Source organism: Uloborus diversus, chromosome 5, assembly GCF_026930045.1.
Source record: "Uloborus diversus isolate 005 chromosome 5, Udiv.v.3.1, whole genome shotgun sequence".
In the NCBI taxonomy this organism is placed as follows: Eukaryota; Metazoa; Arthropoda; class Arachnida; order Araneae; family Uloboridae; genus Uloborus; species Uloborus diversus.
Window position 1 is genome coordinate 81,979,941 of NC_072735.1, and position 18,235 is coordinate 81,998,175.

The 18,235-nt window shown below is 33.7% G+C and overlaps 2 protein-coding genes across 3 annotated transcripts in view; one reads left to right on the forward strand and one right to left on the reverse strand.

Annotated features, from left to right (window-relative positions):
* The window catches only part of LOC129222063 (nuclear pore complex protein Nup50-like), a 43,341-nt gene extending 35,097 nt beyond the window's left edge, over nt 1-8,244 (reverse strand). The window contains exon 1 of one of the 2 annotated variants that reach the window (XM_054856487.1): nt 8,082-8,244. The gene's annotated coding sequence lies outside the window, so the exon portion shown is untranslated. Of the gene's footprint in view, nt 1-7,631; nt 7,811-8,081 lie in introns of those variants that run through there. The other variant, XM_054856489.1, reaches the window with a different exon arrangement.
* Nucleotides 8,245-8,439: 195 nt separating this feature from the next.
* Nucleotides 8,440-18,235, forward strand: part of LOC129222987 (PHD finger protein 21A-like) — a 116,870-nt gene continuing 107,074 nt past the window's right edge. Inside the window, exons 1-2 of the mRNA XM_054857551.1 lie at nt 8,440-9,062; nt 9,426-9,458. Of these exons, the coding sequence (XP_054713526.1) occupies nt 9,009-9,062; nt 9,426-9,458 (87 nt within the window). The 5' untranslated portion in view covers nt 8,440-9,008. The remainder of the gene's footprint in view (nt 9,063-9,425; nt 9,459-18,235) is intronic.

Below are 18,235 nucleotides of genomic sequence, written 5' to 3' on the forward strand. Positions count from 1 at the left end.
TGCAGAAGTAAAAAAAAAAGAAATTCAGAGCCCCACCGAAAAATTCTAAAAGTTAAGTCAAAATTCGGAATTTTAAGCAATTTTCGGTAACGCTTATAGAAAAGAAGCTTTGAGCTCCCACCAGATTTTTTTTTCTAAATTAAAATCAGTTTTATGCTTTCTTTGGCACAAGTTTCCAACTATGTCGAAGTCGGGTGGTTTTCCGGGCCTCCCTATGAAACTTTTTGAAAATGACGTGCTAAAAACGTGACTTTAGCTGTTGTTTGACGGATAACGTCATGAGGGAGAGTTCGGAGGGGGATGTCCCACCCGAAATCGTTCTCGAAACTTGCTCATTTTAAGCTGTTTATTACTGAGAAAAAAAGGCTTTGCGGTCTTCCCTCAGAAATTTCTAAAAACGGAATTTGGAGCCAACTGTGATGGCGTTAGGTGATTTAGTTCACATTTGAGGTCCTGTCCTTAGAATTTTTCTGAAATTTAAGTTTCAAAGACACAATTTTAAGCTTTTTTTTTTTGGAGACATTGGATGGGGATTTTAAAGTTCAAAGTTGATGTCCTTAATATACGTATTAGACTTTCTTTAATCACGTTATAGGAAGGGTCAGGGCTTGACCGCCCTTAGAAATTTTAAAAACTCAATATTATGTTAAAAGACGAGATGTAAAGGGATGGAGTGGACTTTATCCCTTGGAAATGTTTCGAGACTCAATGCCTAAAACTGCACTTTTGGGCTGTTTGGTGACGTCACGGGATAGGAAGGGTCGGTTGCTCTTCCCAAAAAATGTGGCACCGCCCTCAGTCTGTAGCTTCAGACGAAAGAGGAGAAAGAACAAACAATATAATGCTGAGATGTCTACAAGAACAACACATGTTTTGTATTTGAGTAATATTATTATCATAGTCGTAGCACAACCTTAGACTGCAAAGAACTTTTTTTGACTTTAGAAAAAGATTAAAAGCATGATTTATTTGTTGGAAAAACGCGTTAATATTTTCGCATCAAAAGTATGAAATTGCCGCCCCCCGAAAAGTGCCGCCCGGGGCGGACCGCCCCCTCCCTAGCTACGCCACTGGCTGCACCCCTTTTCATTTGCGATTTGTAGCAAAGATTCTAGTGGTTCTGGGTCGATGACGGCTTCTTCTTTAAAGTTATCTTCTGATTCTGCATTTACTACAAAACCTGCATGCCGAAAACAATTTGAAACAGTTTGTGCTGCAACCGAACTCCAACTTTTGTCAGTGTAGTTAATTGCATCTAAAACTGAAACTTCTAGATTTTTGTTTCTATCCAATGCTTTTATCAAGTCCTGTACAAGCATTTTTTTTGTACTTTCGTTTAAAGTCTCAAATTATGCCTTGATCTAAGGGCTGCAGAAGAGCAGTTACGTTTGGGGAAGAAAAACAATTTCACAAACGGCAGTCTCGAGACTCATAAGTGGTCATCTGAAGAACATGATTTTCGACTCTGGGTGTAAGATCTTCTCTTTGTGCAGCAAATGCAATCTGAAACCGGCATCCCCCGACCACATCCTTAATTGTTTGGGGTTCACTCTGACAGATGTCTGTGCTAGCCCACTACTGGTGCTTGACTTCGCTAGGTTTCATGGCATCATGAATCTGATCTAGCTGCCACTGGATCAATGAAGGATTGTAAACAACAACAAAACAATTTCAATTGCTTTTAAATTTTCGGGCTGATTGTGGGCTCTACAATTATCAACAATGATGACAACATTTCTTTTCTGCCGAAAAAACTGAAAATCCAGCTAATATGTCGTTCCCAAATTATTGTTGTCATCCATGCATTTGAATTTGCCTCATATTCAACTGGCACAGATTTAACATTTTTAAAGCAGCGAGGCTTTTTGCTTTTGCCTATCACGAATGGTTTCAGTTTTTCATTTCCGTTCATATTTGCTCCAAGCAGAACTGTTAGGCACTGCTTGCTTGCTTTTCCAGAAGTGCATTTTTCACCCTTAAATGATAAAGATTTGTCAGGCAAAAGACGGTAAAATAAACCTGTCTCATCCAGATTAAAAATATCTGAGGCATCAAACTTTGATAAAATGTCCTTGAGAACACTATTTTTCCAGATTTCTATAGCGTCACCTTCAACAGATGCTGCTTCACCGCAAATTGTTTTAAAAGATATAGGCAATATCTGTCTTTGAAACGTTCCAGCCAACCATTGCTGCCGCTGAAATCTTCTATGTTGAACTCCTCGGCAATTTCCAAGGCTTTTTCTTTGAGAATCACAGCAGAAATAGGCACATTTTGTGACCTTGCATGTTTTAGCCAGCGAACTAGAGCCTCTTCAATCTCGTCATACTTTGATTTTCTCATCCTCTTTCTTTTGTCTTTGATGTCAGATTCTTCAATAAGGAAGTTTTCGATTTTTCAATTTTATTTTTATATGATAGAGTAACATGTATGAACATCATAGGTGAAAAAATTTTTGCGATATGATAAGTAGTTTTTTTTAAATTAATTTTTAAAGTTCAAGCGCCTGTGAAGTCAGATGGCATAGGAAGTGACGTCATGCGCCTTCCGGTAGGGCAGAAGCCGAAGGTCACGCATACGACTTCGAAGACGAAACGTAAAAGGCTATCTCCTAGCACTTAACTCCTCGCGTTTCTGGAACATTAAATCTCTCATCCTCTCGGAAATATTCGAATATCATCATTGTTTTTACATGAGGAAGATTATTTAGATTGTGCTTTAACGAATCCGGTCTCCATAGTGTGTTCAAAAGGATTATTGAATTTCTAAAAAATAAAAATATCAGCACGCTCAAAATGTTCCTAGCGAAAACAAGGGATCTTCGGCGGAAGGTTGCCCATTCGCGCCTTGTGACGTAGGCTAGTGACGTTTCAGAAGCGCGCACTTTTGCGCGTGGATTTTTAAAAATTCATTAAAAATCAACCACGGTGTTTTAAAATTCAGCGATGGTGAATTTTTTAGTTTTGAGGGTCAATTAACAATATCCAATAGCCAAAATATGAACATTTAATAGGTTGCAACTTCCCTATTATTTGTTTTGAGGAAAGAATACTGTTTAAAGTAGTTCTGGGAATACGGTGTTCTTTGGCAAAAGCTGCTTTCGAAACATTCGACTTTTCGAAAAGGGAAATTAAGTCCTTCTTTTCTTTATAAGATAAAGAGGTAAGTTTTTGTTTTCCAGACATGTTAAAAGCTTGATCGAAACACGATGCTGCAAGAGAGAAAACAGCCCTTATAGCGGGGCTTACTCGCTGTGAAATGCAGTCACAGTCAAAAGTGGTCACAAATGACTAAGGAAAACTTCTACACTAGGCAGAGTTGCAGAAAGAACTGATGCTTTGAATAACCAGCTACAGTGGCATATATATGTTTTTATTTTGGAGGGAGCCCATATAACCAAAATTAGCCTCCCCCCCCCGCCACTTTTTGTTTTGGAGGAGGGGAGCAACAGTGTCTTGATCTTTTCATTTTTTTTTCGAGGTGGGGCTAGGACTTCATACTGTCACAAAGTGCCCAAACCAAAAAATAGTTTTAGGAGGGCACTCAAAATGTTCTCGCTTCTGGTCGGTGGAACAGAGGGGGAGGGTACGGGGGTTCTCCCCAGAAATTTTTTGGATTTGTAGTACAAAGAACGCAGTTTTAGGCGGTCTCTGGCGATGCTACGGGGGAATATTCGGAAGGCCTCCGGCGGAAATTTTTAGAAATTGAAATCTTAAAAACGCTATTATAAGCTATATTTGTTGACGTTAGTGTAATGAAAGGAATGGGCCTTTTTGACGTTGCCCCCGATGACTTTTTTTTAAAAAATAAAGCGAAATCCGTCACCCCCAGGCACGTGTCCAGATTTTCATAAAGGGAGGGGTTTTAATCTTACCAGTAGGGAGGGGGGAATTCAACCCCCTTACAGCTTTTAGTTTTACGACAAATTGCCGATCCCAGTATGGTGTTTATTCACCTGTAAGGACTGCTGTATTCTTGAAGGATACTTCTTGCTGTACAAGTTACCAAAGTATTCCTTCGTTTCACAGATTCGCTTTAATCAAACTTTGCTTGCTTCTTTTTAATTAAATCTGTTTACTATGTAGTATATTGCAATGAGTATTAAAAACTCTTCACAAATTCTTTTATAATGTAGAGTGTATATCAGGTTGTTATGTTCTGAAATAATGCTTAATAAACTAAACAAGAAAGAGCTCTTTGCAGATGCAAATTACATAGCCAAGCACAATCACTAATGCATCTTCATAGATGTAACATATGCCAAATTCACCATAAGCTCCTTACAATAAGCAATATTCTTTCTTTGCAATGGTAGATCATTCAGCGGTTCGTCCGCCATACTTTTTCCGAAATATTACATCAGTTTGTAAGGCTTTAGCAGTTGTAAATTGCAAAAAATCTTCAGAGAGAAAATTAAAATAAAATGAAAACGCTGAATGCAAACTTTCTCATTAAAGTAAATTTAAGTCAAATATACATTTTCTTCATTCTGCTTATTTTTTCCCCAAGGGAGGGGTTTAACCCCTAAAACCCTCCCCTTGGACACGGCGCTGGTCACCCCCTCCGCCCAATTTTTCGAAATTGAAGTTCTAAAAACGCAGATTTAGACTAACTTCGATAATGTTACGGGCAGGAATGTTCTGGGACTCTCCCCAAAAACTATTTTGAAATTAAAGTCCTAAAAACCGCAGTTTTAAAGAGATATTCAGTAATATTAGGTTGGAGGGATGTAAATGCTCTCCACCTTAAAATTTTTTCGAAATTGTAATTTTTTTTTTTTCGATTTTATACGGGAGCAGTTGGACCCTCATACGAATTTTTTTCGTAATTGAAATCTTAAAAGTGTGACTGTGGATCATATTTAGTAACTTTAAGAGTTCAGCCATTTTTCAAAATTGAATCTCCATAAAAGCAATCTTAAACGATTTTCTATGCTTTCAGAAGGCAAGGCATTAGATTGCCCCCATTGGAAATTTTTTGACATTGAAGCCCTGAAAACGAGGTTTGAGAAGCTCTTTAATGGTCTTAGTGGTTGGATGGGGCTTGCTAAGTATAGCGTTTTGAATACTTTCTTATTTTTAGACCGATAGGGAAAAAGAAAAAAAAATGGAGTGGAGACCGGTAAAAGAAATAGGGGCACTTGGACGTAACTACCAGATCAATAGTCGGTACCTTTTGATTATTTTTTATTTTAATGTTATTTTAAAAATCTATTCAGATTTTTTCCCAACATCAGGCAATTTTCGGAAAGGAGTTGTTCGAGAATTCTCCCCTGAAAGGCAAAATGCAATTTCAGGTCATCTTTGGAGTTGTTTAAACGTAAGGAATGGTTTTAGGAATCTTCCTCCAAAGCTTTCCAAAATTTAAATCTTAAAGGCACAATATGAGACTATTTTTGGCAGTAACCTTAGTTAAAGGGTGTTGGTTCGGGGACCCTCTTCCAGAATTGTTTTGAAATTGATGTCCGAAAAAGGTCTGAATAAATGAGTTTTTAGGACATAAATTTTCATTGTTACTCAACCCAACTAAAACTTAATTTTAAATTTCTTGCAGGGGACGAGAGTTAACGAGAGAAACATTTTTGAGACCCTTCTTTTCAAACTGACTTGTTGTTAAAATAACTTTGCTTCCCCAAGACATGTTCTTTTCGTGAGTAAGGGGTACGGATCCCCTGACCCTTTCTGAACACCATTGTCTGGTGCCATCAAATGCAGGGTTCCTAAACTTTAACGATTCGCGGCACTTTTTCTCACGGCATCCTCGTCAAGTTTTATGTACATTGTTACCAAGGGCACTTCGCGGCACCCCTCACCTCTTCCTGCGGCACCCAGTTCAGAAATCTCTGATCTAACGAATTATAATTATTATTACCACAATCATAGTTATTTATTCATTATTGTTATTTTTTCTTTTTTGTTGCTAAAAGTTTAGAAATTATTTGTGAGCAACTAAAACCAAAATTAACTACCTTCATTCCTTGTCTCCAGATTTTGGAGGGAGACCGGGCCCCCTCAGCCCCTCCCTTATATACGCCCTTGACCAGCTAAGAAGAGCGACATTTCAAGCAAGACTAGGATTCCAAGAATCAAATACCCCTAAATGGATGAAATGCAGCAATATAGAGCTATTGTCACTCATCAAAAACTCAGAGGCGATTGCACTGCAAAACCTTTTGTTCCCTAATGGAAACTTTTTCAATGCACCTGGAATTCTGGCCACATGGCCGAGTTTAAAACTCTGCCTTCCCCCTTTGTCCTCTCATCAGTGTGCTGCTCAGTTGCTAATCTTGTCGCCCGTGAGTAATGTGAATGACACTTCCTACCCTTTTCTTCTCTTTCTGAAAGAGCTACACATTCTTTTCTATAATTGTCCCTCATACCACTTGTAGCTTTCTAATCCTCTACCCAAGGGTGGAAGTTTCAAACTGAAATTTAGGTTTAAGAAAATAACCATCACATATCATTTCTACCCAGTCCGATGCTATTTTCTAAGATCCGATAAGAAAGGAAAATTTTAGAAAACGATTTTTGGGCGACTAGTTAACCGGGGTAGAATTAATTTTGGTGAAGAGTAAATGAGGGTCATTTTATATTATTATAACTAGAACCTTGTCGGGACCAAAGGAAACCGACGACTTAAACGGAGTGACCACTTATCCGAGTGACTACTTAATGAGGTTTTACTGTAATCACAAGCTAATCAGGTATTAATTTTACAAGTACATGCTACAAATGATAAAATAATTATCCTTAATAATCCTTCACAAATTATTTTTAGACCTTTTTGATCATTTGTAATCAAATTTATCTTTTTCCGGGACGTGAAGTAAACCGGCTGGGACACCGAGATTTTTTCTGAAAACCGGGATGTCTGGCAAGCCTACTCATAGCAGATGCCTAAGAGATCTGCTATCTGCCTCGCAATCCTCAAAGTGAAGGCATCAAGAGTATAAAAACAGCTTGTAAAATAAACATTTTTGATAAAATTACTTTAGAATTGCATTTCAGAGTCCTATGTTAAACATATCATTAATATCTGGACACAGTTGAAGCAAAATAAATAAATAAAATTTAAAAAAACCATCCATTCAGCATTTTAATATGTGACTCATAAAAGAAAATGGACTTTGAGATTTGCTCTTTCAATAAACAATTTGTGAAAGATCAGTTTTTGTGAATCAGAATTTTGTGAAGGGTCCGTTTTGGTTGATCGGGATTTGGTGAAAGGTCGTTTTGGTTGATCGAATTTTTGTGAAGGGTCCGTTAGCGGACCCAAATTTCCTCTGGTCAGACCCCTGATATATCAACTGGGTCTGCTTATGTTTTTCACATATTGTGAGTTTTTATATACATTAAATGGGGACTTCAGTGATTGAGTAGTTTGCACTTTACTGATATGCACTTAACTGTAGAAGAGTCAACAATGTTGTAAAAGAGCATCATGTGCTAATATGGACAAAGCAGATATACAATGACATCAAGCTAACTAATTTGAAAATATGCACCACTTAATGCCCCTGTGAGGTATATTAACAACATAAATCATATCACGTTACTAAAATTTAAAAAAAAAAAAAAAACAACACACACAAAGGTAAAATTGAATGGAATTGCGATTTAAAATTTAAGTACCATGCATTTGTAAACAGAATGCAGCAAATCAGTTATATAGTCGCAGAACTGTTTATAACATTTAAAACATTGAGAAAGATGCAAATCATATTCCTGACGACTTGTAACTTCCGCAGAAAAAATAAAAGAAAATCAACCTATATTTTTAGAAATGGTAGGCTTAGTACTAAGTTGAAAAGGAAAGCTCAGAAATGTACTAAGGAAGGGGATGAATTCGTCCAAAAAGTAAAGTACAGGAAACTTGACTAAAGAAAGAAATCGAACATGCAATCAATTAAGAAAAAACGAAGAATAAATTTTATTTGGCATTGCAAAACCACCTGCCTACTGGTGTTCGAATGAGCCGCTATCATTGCGTCACGATAAGAAAGTAGTGCTTAACAAATGAGCAATCTAAATATGAAAATAACATAGACTGTACATCACAAATAAATTGCTAAAGTTACGTACCGGAATTTAATATACTTCAATACTACAGCCGGCGGCAACAGCTTTGAGCAGTACTAATACCAATTCTGTGCTTTTGGTATGCAATCATGTATTGTGAGGTTGCCATGAAATGATATCTACCTCGCGCCAAAAATGCTTGACGCATAAGCATAGGACATTTTTTTGATGAAAAAAAACTCTTCCCACGATTGCATTACACGATACTCCAACAAATTAATATGAATTTTCATCACTGGTCTCGCAAATAACACTGAAAAGAATCTTTTAACTAGTTCTTGAACAATTTGCATCAAAATGTTTGCTATCGTTGGCTAACATTCCGAAATTTTATTGGCAATCATGATTTTATTAAAGCGTATAATGTGTTTCAAAGGGATTATTTTCATTTCACTATAAAGTACAATTTTGAAATAGTATGAACAAAAGAATCGGAACGCTTGCTGGAAATTAATAAAACGGATCTGAAACTTATGCCAAGACAGGACAAAGAATAAAAATCGCGAGTTCGCCAAATGTAGCACGCTTCTTTCATGTCTTCAGAGTACTTTTGCTAACAGTCGCCTAGTGATCCCGGGATGAGGGGAAGTAGTTTTGGATGGTGGAGAGAGTGCGAGATAAAATGTAGTTGTTCTAAATTTAGTTTCTATTATATGTGATGTGACACTAAATTATTCGAAAGATGATTAAAACTATTAACCAAGAAATATACCAACTTTTGCCACTCTCTAAATTGATTAAATAGTTTAGAGTGATCTGTAATTTCTCCTCTTTATAGATGCTATCTACTTGCTTCGGACTGTTGAGTGTTTTATACTTTCTTGGTTAAGTTGAGTTCGACCGCTATTTCTAGTATCGAAAGAGCTGGAATTGATTAGTTCAAATCCTCTATTATACTGAAAATTAGAGGAATACGACTATCGATGCAAAATGGATTTACAAACAATATCGTCTCAAATGAAAGTGGTGATTCAGAAACATCAGGTGTGTAGAAAAGGTTTTTTCTGTTTATGTTGTTATTGTTGTACAGTTACGCGTCTTGCTGATCATAATATCTGGATTTCTTTGCCGAAAAGTGAAAAGCAAAAATTACTCGATGTGTATACTATTCTTATGGTCACCATCTTGAAACTATCTTAGATTTTTTTTAATTAGATTTTGGAATTTGTATTGCAGACACGTTATGATCTTTAGAGGTCGTTTATTTATTAAAGTTGTGATCAAAATTTTTTGTTTGGGTTGAAAAATATAGTTGCGGTGTAGTGATTTATATACTCTTTTTTTATGTCTCATTTTAATTGAATTATGTTGCAGCGTTTCAAATCTTAATTTTTATTTGTTTTTCAGATTGTTGTCACAGAAATGCGTAATGATCCTCAGGTGAGAGATTTTATCGATCGGATTGTTTTATTGCAACCCTTAACAACTTTGGGAGCTTTAATATTCCTTGAAATAACTTTCTCTACGTTAGAAATTCTTTGTAGAACTATTTAAAATTTTTATTTTATGTGCTTATTCATCTTTTTTCATTATCAAATGATTCTTGTGCTTTGTTCAAATGATTGTTCAATATTTTGTACCATTTAAAAAAAAGTAAAAACCTGGTTTTATGAAAAACTTAAAACTTTTTTTTTTATTGTTCATTTTTGTTTCTTTTTTTTTTTCTTTTTGTGTTCAAAATCTAGTCATTAAATCATGAAATATTTTATGTGTATTTTAAAAGTTATATCACTATGTGCCATTCAAATTAAAAATTAGTTGAAAATTAAATGTTATTTAAATGCATGAAGAAAAATATTTTTCTAATAATATTGTTTTTTTATGTTATTATTTGTATATATTGGGATGTATATTAGTTTTTTACATAATCAATTTAAATGACCTTAAACGAGAATTTGAAGAAAAATGCTCAAATTTTGGTGATTTTTTATGAACCTATTAAATACTATCTCATTCGTTACTCATAATCTTTTTAAAATTTTTTACATATTAAAAATGTTAAAGATATTAAACCTTTATCTTTAAATAAAATTTTCAACTTTCTAATATTTTAAACACAACAGCAATTAAATAGAAGTTTATTACTATAATTTATGCTCAATTTTACAAACTTTTGACGACCACAAAAAATGTAGACAATAACGAGATTTCCTAAAATTGAATAGCATTGTTTCAATAAAAGATTTTTTGAGCCTGGAAAGCTTTTCGCAAAATCATGAGTGTTTGTAAATTAGAAGTTCGTAAAATTGAGGTTTAACTTAATTAATGCTTCATTTCACTAAATGTATCCTGGGAAATGTTTACGAGAATATTTCTTTCTGTTGCCAGTTGTAAAAATTGCTTGCTCGTTGATAAAAAATTTTATTCTCTGTGATTTTTAAAAAATTAGAAAAGTGACTGTCCATAAATGATGTCACAATTTTTTAAAAAAAATTGACCTCTTCCCACCTGCCTCATTCTTTGCCTTACCCCGTTCCCTCCTATGTCACATGTTTTGCTGTTTTTCATAAGCATATTGTAATAAAAAAATGTTGGCAACTGAAATTTGCAGTTTAACGACAAAAGTTTAACATTCAGTCATCATTTTTGATGCCATACTTTTTATGAAAAAATTATTTGATAATCGTAATTTTATCCCCGCCATCATTTTTACTTGCTTTATTATACTGTGTAGAAAATATTGCTTAAGTTACTTAAATTAGTTTGAAATTGTGCCGAAGCAGAGTATTTGCGAGAACTAAAACAAAAAAGCTGGGTCCAAATGATGCCTTTGTTTTTGCATCCTAATTTCAAACCCTTGTTTATATTATTTGCAGGTAACGTAGTTTGGAATGCTAAAAGAGAAAAAAGATGACAGGTCGTACGGAGGTCCATAATTCCCCGTTTGTAGGTTATGTATTGCTCCTCTGATTACTATGCATTATAAGACATGCCGCTTGATGTAATAAAAAATCATATAATTTATTTTTAAAATACTTTTGTATTTTTGCTCAATATATAGGCCCAGATCAGAGTATCCGCAGACCCCGCAGTGCGGGGGGAGGGGGGGGGTATATTTTTAAGGGGCCCAATGGTCCAAGAAATTGATAAGAAAAATGAAAAAAAATAATATTAAGACTTATTAATGATGCAAATATACACTGCTGTCCTCTCGGAAATTCCCTACAGATTTTGTTGTAGAGGGGCTCAAAATTTATAGATCCTGGCCTGTCAGTATGCTTTGTTTTGTGTGTGAGTAAAAAAATGATGAGAAATATTGTAAACTAAAAGCACTTAAAAGTTTGCCGAACAAGTAAAATACTAAAATGTTACCCTATGTTTGACTTGTGGCATGCATGGGCGGATTTATGGGGGGGCAATGCCCCCCCCCAGTTTTGGGAGGACTTTATGTAGTAACAACACATCTTCCAAAATCTTGAAACAAAAAAATCATGACTTTTTCTGTTTTGAATAGTTTAATGAAAATGAAGAGAAAATCAAATGTCCTTTTCTGATGGGAGAAAAGAAATGGAAAAAAAAAAGACGAACATTAAATACAAGTAGTACAGCTGTCACTGGGGTGCTGAAAATGTGTCTAAATTCACTATTTTGGACTGAAAACCATTTGGGCAAGTATATGAATGAAAATATAGGCTAAATGAGCTATACATTAAGCTGTAACACTTAAAATAATTGACGATTATTTTAACAAATTAGAACCTAAAGCAAAGGGGGAAAACTCCCCCCTCCTCCATTCGCGCTAACAGAACGATCTACTCGTTATGATTTGTGTCCACATTTCAAGTATATTTGTGCAATATATTTATGTTCTTAGTATATTAATTGCAGGCCAAGGAGTCAGTCACCTTTCTCACCCTTAGTCACCTTTTGAAAATTTGGTTACTTTTAGTCACCTTTTGCAACTTTTGTCACCTTTCTTGAAATGCGTCTTAGGATTTTTTTTAAATAATTAAATCTTTGAAAAGTATTTGAATGATAGCTTTAACAGTGAAATTAATTAAAAAATTGCCTTAAATATGCCCCCCTCCACCTTGTTGTTTAAGAAAAATAGCTATGCTACCGGGAAATCAGGGAATTTTTTTTATTGCTTGCAATTGCATCCTATGAGCAGAACCAGTCTTTCAATCCCTTCTACTGATGGACTTGCTCCCTATTTTCGGGAATGTATGTTAAAGGAAGCATGTGTTATCCTATTATGCTTTGAGCTTTGATGAAACTACCAATGTCAAAGACAAAAAAGAACTGCCACGAACAATAAAATATTGGTCTGAAAGCCAATGTTGCATCACAACAAGGCATCTCAAAACTTTCTTCTTGGGCAAGGCAGTTGGTGAAATTTCAATTGAGAAGCTATGTGAAGCACTTACCGAGAGAAATTATCCATGAATAAATGTCTCATGCTTTCCTTTGGATGGTCCTTATGTTAATAAAAAGGTTTTTTAGGTTGTTTGACACTATTATCCTTGAGACACGAGAAAAAAGCCTAATAAATATTGGTACTTGCAGTACTCATACAATGCATAATGCATATGTCAAAGCATTGCAATATTTAGGTGAAGAAGCATCTGAACTTCTTCTTAGTACTTATAGCTATTTTGATGGTTAGCCTTCCCGTTAAGAGGACTTCAAAGAAGTGCAAGCTCAACTAAATACACCTCATCGCAAATTCCTGAAACACAAAACTACCCATTGGCTTACCCTTGGACCTGCAGCAAACAGACACTACTGGAACAGTGGGATGTTCTTCAGAATTATTTTTTTAAACATGTGCCTTTAAAAAAGAATTCAGCTATGCAATACAGGTCATATAAAGCTGTTGCAAATGTTTTAAAAAGACCTTCTATAAAAACTGAGCTGCATTTTATCTTTTCATCTGCTGATTTGTTTATGCAGTTCACAAAACGCTTTCAGTGCCAAGCACCTATGATACATAAATTGTACCAAAAAATAGAGACCATTGTTCAGACTTTTATGGCTCGGGTTATAAAAGCCTCTGTTATAAAGTAAGTTGATTTTTTAAATGTAGACACGGATGAACTGTTTGCAGTTGGTAACAGACTACCTCTTGAAGATCTCGTTGTTAGTGAAGAGGTGACAGATGAACTGTCAAAACTGAAAGAAAATGAAATGTTATGTTTTTAAGAGCTGTTAAAAAGCATTGTGTGACTGCGTGCAAGTATGTAATAGAAAAAAGTTGCATATCAAACGGGTTACTGAAAAGTTTTAAATTTTTGGATCCAAAAGAGAGAAGTAAATCTAGAAGCTGTAAGGATTTGATAAAGGTTGCCAAAATCATGCCTTTTAATGTTCCACTCGATAAGTTGCAAGATGAATGGAAACTTTTGCAGCTGGAAAAAGATGATGAAGCATCCGAAAACAAAACCTTTGATATCTACTGGTAGCAGCACATTTCGAAAAACGACTCAACTTCCAATGATCTAATGTTTCTAAGGTGATAAAAGCTTCACTTCAGGGTTTGGTTTTTTAATCTCCAAAACTGGTTTAGGACAGGACAGGTGGTTTTTACCATCCAAAAGTGTCCGAAACTGCCTTAAACTGTCGAAAACTATGTTAAAGTTAAAGGTGTGTAATCTAATCAATTCGTTTTCACTGCAATATTCATGATGCATAAATAAAGATATTAATGAGGTTTAATTAATCAGTATTTGATAATATTTTTCTTCAAAATGTTCATTTAAAAAACATTTTACTTAAAAAAAAATGCCAATAACTTTTTCACAAAAACTTATCTAACAGTTGGTAGAGTTTTGAAAGGAAATTCACAACACTACCAAGACAACTAATTTCAGTTCCATTCATAATGCAAAAGAATATTATTAAATGTACAATATTTAGGTGCAAGAAAAAAGCTAATTTTTTTAAATGTTTTTTGCAAATAAGTTCTACATGATTTTTTAACAAAAATCATTTTTTAAATCTTAGATTAAAGAACAAGAAATTGATGATTAAACACTTATATTATAAAACTTTTGCTATTCTTTTTTTAGTTTACGTTTTTAATATACATTCTATAACTAAAAAGAATTGTAATTTTTTGCATTTAAGTCAATTATTGCACTATATTTTGAACATTTTCTTTTGCATACATGCATAAATGTCAAAAAAATTTAGTTTATGCAAAAAAAAACTCCTGCATACAAATTGAAATTTTTAATGAAGAATTTAATAATTTCTACTTAACTTGATTAAAATCAGCTGCATAAATAAATTACATATATATTTATGCCTGAATGTTCACATTGAATAAATATATTAAATAGTCAATAAAATAATTTTGACACTTTTTGTTCTGTTTTTGATATTTTCTCACAAAATAGTTTTGGACATTTTCGGACACAAGGGTTTCAAACAGGATGGTAGAAACCTTGCCAACCCTGCTTTCATTTGCACACATGCATAAACATAGGGAAATTTTGTTCCTATTATCAAAAATAAATAAACGTATGCATAAAAATTGAAATTTTTATCAAGAATTCAACTCCTATGCAACTAGATTAAAATCAGCTGCATAAGTAAGTTGAATGTTCTCATTGAATAAATGTTCAATATAAAACATTACTTTGATACATTTTATTCTGTTTTTTGATGTTTTCTCACACAATACTATTTTTCTTAAAATATAGTTTTGGACAGTTTTGGACAGGACGGTAAAAACCTGGGTTTTTACCATGGTTTTTACTGTAGTGTCCAAAACCTTGCCAACCCTGCTTCACTTGCATTATCACATGGCAATGCTGACATTGAAAGACTATTTTCTATTTCAAAGCACCTTTTTGGTGGAAAGATTTTTAAACAGCATACTTATAGTTAAAGACGCTGTAAAAGAATATCCTCATTTGCTTTCTTTACCAATTGGTCCAGAAATAATTAAATGTGCACAACAAGCACACGTAAATTACACAACATACATGGATGAATGTAAAAGGAAAAAGGATTTGGAATTGAAACAGAAGCAAAAAGAAGGGCAAAACAGAAAGGATTGTGAAGAAGAAACTAAGAAGATGGAAAAAATTAAAACATATATTGAAAGTGAAACTGTAGAAATCTTTACAAAAAGCATGTAGGGCTATTTTGGTAAAAGTCAGTAAAAAGGGATAATCCTTTTCTGTTTTTTGAGTTCTTAACAAATTGCTTTTGGTCACCTTTTAGTTACTTTTTTGTCACCTTTTAGTCACCTTTGTTTTCAAATTTGTCACCTTTCTCACTTTTTTCAAAGGCCATCAGCAGTCCTCGGCCTGTAATTGGCTTTTTGAGAAATTCTAAAAAACAGAATTTTTTTTCCTTCTCTCTCTCTATTTTTTAAGTGAGAGAGAGAGAGGGAATAAATACTATCGCAAACTGAATAAATTTCAGTTATTTGAGTGTTCTGATTAAATGAATCTTTTTACTTAGAGGGAGAGTACAATTTTACTTACTTTATAACTACTGTTTAAAAGTAAGGTAAGTCATAATCATCTAAGTCTAAGTGAGTCAGTCCTTATCATTGTTGAAATCTAAATAATTGAGTCATCAAAAGTTTTGGAAAAATTTGCTGACATTTTATAAAAGTCTATAAAAACCTAACAAAGATTGGTAAAATCGTAAAAATCCTTTAACCATAAAAACTGACGAATTTTCGTAAAAATTACAAACAATCAAGCAAAAATTTACAGGTAAGCGAATTACAAACAGGGTCGAATTTGCTATAAGATAAACAAGCTGTTGCTTAGGGCCCCTGCTTTGAAGTGGGTCCCTAACTCCCGAAAAAAAAAATCATGGTTCGTTCCTTAAAAATGGAAATAGCTTGAAAAAACTAACTTCATTTTTAAGTGCTTGAAAACCTTGAATATTTGCAAACGTGTGGCTACAAACCTTAAATTTTAAAATTTCTAACAAAAGGTAGAGAGGGAGGAATGCCAATATATGTCAAATTCAGCTCCTTGCCACATCCTGTATTAAAAATGTAAAAATCATGGTTCTCACGTTTGTAACATATTATTTGAAATAAATTTTTGTGACTCACCTGTTTCATATCTTGCTATTTATTCAATCCCGAATGCAGTATTTTGGAAATTCTTTTGTATTGATTGCTTTTATCTTACTTCTTCTGCATATTGTCTATCTGTTTAGTACGGAAAAAAAAACACACTACTTCTATTTCTTTTCGTTTTCTGCCCCACTTGCAACTGAAGAAAAGTTGTTGTCATGAGAAATCTATAGTTTCTTTTTCCTTTTAAAGTTAAAATAGCTTTTTCTCCCAAAGTTAGAACAGGACTGCAAAAATTTACAATCAAGTACTAAAATACCAGAGACTGGAAAGTACAAATGAAGTGCGTTAAATAATTTTATTTATTCTAGAGTCCTTGAAAATAATTAGATAAATCTTTGAAAATTCTAAGCAAAGTAGGCTCAAATTACTTCTACTGCATATTGTTAATCTGTTTAGTCAGGAAAAAAAATGATACACTACTTCTATTCCTTTTCGTTTTCTGCACTACTTATAATTAAAAAAAGGTTGTTGTAATGAGAAATCTAGTTTATTGTTTCTTTCAAACTTAAAATGGCTGTTTCTTACAAAGTTTGAACAATACTGTACAACTGTAAAATATAGTTATCAATTTCTATGTCTATCCAATTAACCTTTATAAGGCTTCAAAATGCAGAATTTTATATCGATTTTACAAAATTTCCTCCGGCGGAGAAAGCCCCGCCCCCCTTAAATTGGAAATATTCTATTTCCCACTTAAAATGGAGCCCTGCATCACTCTCTTGATACCAGCTCCCTCATTTAAGGTCAATTCAGAAAGGACAGCATGAAAACACATATTAATGAAAACAACACACAAAAAAGTAAAGCATGGACTTATGCATCACAGAAAACAGAAAAAAACATAGGAGTGGGGGGCAATAAAAATGTTGCTAAAAAAAATATCCTGCCCCCCCCCCCCCCCCCAGGAACTCAGTCCTAAATCCGCCTATGGTGGCATGAAGGCTTACAAAAATAAGTTGTAAGTACAATCTTTTCACCATGTTATAGCCAAATTTATTTTGATTACGACATTGATGTGAAATATACTATATAAATAAAGTCATTATAATTACAAATTAATAACTTTTATTCGATATGAAACTAAGTATGCGGAACTGTGGCACTCTGGTCCATTTTTCTCCTTTTCATTTTTTATCTCAGCAAAAAATTTATGAGCAGTTCCTAAAACAAGTTTTACTTAACATATACAGGGTGGTGACAGATCAGGGAAAAGTCAGGGAACTTTATTAATCAGGGAAATATCAGGGAATTTTGAAAAAATAACAAAAATCAGGGAAAATTGATTTTATGAAGAAAAAATTTTTTTTTCTTTACAAAATTAAGTACTCTAATTCCTTACACATTGTCCACTAATTACCTGTTCAAAAAAAGAAGTAAAATTAATGAGGTGCGATTATACACTGCCACATATTTGTGCATCTTTTTTCCTCAACGTCCAAGTATTCAAACTTACTTATTAACCACAGGATGAACTTCCTAAGATTGCTTCTGTGTCTGTTAGGTATTTTACCTAGCTTGAAATTTGTTTTTACGCTTTCAATGCTATGTAAAATAAACAACCATACAGGCAAAGAGGAAGCCTTCATTAATGCCTTAGCTCCTTTGCCTTTATTAGATTGTCTCGAAGTAATTAGCGTAATGTAATCACGATTTCAAGAAGAAATCTTTGGTTTTTAAATTAATACTATAAAAGCTTAAAAGTCATTACTTCTTAGCAATTTTAATTTAATTGCTAAAATTGAACTTTCAATTAAAAAAACTTTGTTTTTTGCCGTTATACTATTTGTTGTCACCGCAGATTATAAAGGTTTTCTTTTCTTCAGACTTAAGTTATTCTTTAATTTTATAACCAAGTTGTGTTCTTCTTTTATATATTTTGAAATTAACTAATTGCTTTCTTTTTCTTTTTTTTTCTTGCATTTTAACGTTGTTTGTTACAAAAGCAATCTAAGATTTTTTTTCGTTACATACTGAAATGATTTGAAATACAGTTAACTTGTGTACTTAAGTAAATATCTTTATTTTTTTTATTGTTAAAATGCTGTATTCATTCATTAAAACCTATGTTCTTGATTAGAGAAAAGCTCCGTATGAATGAATGTCAAAT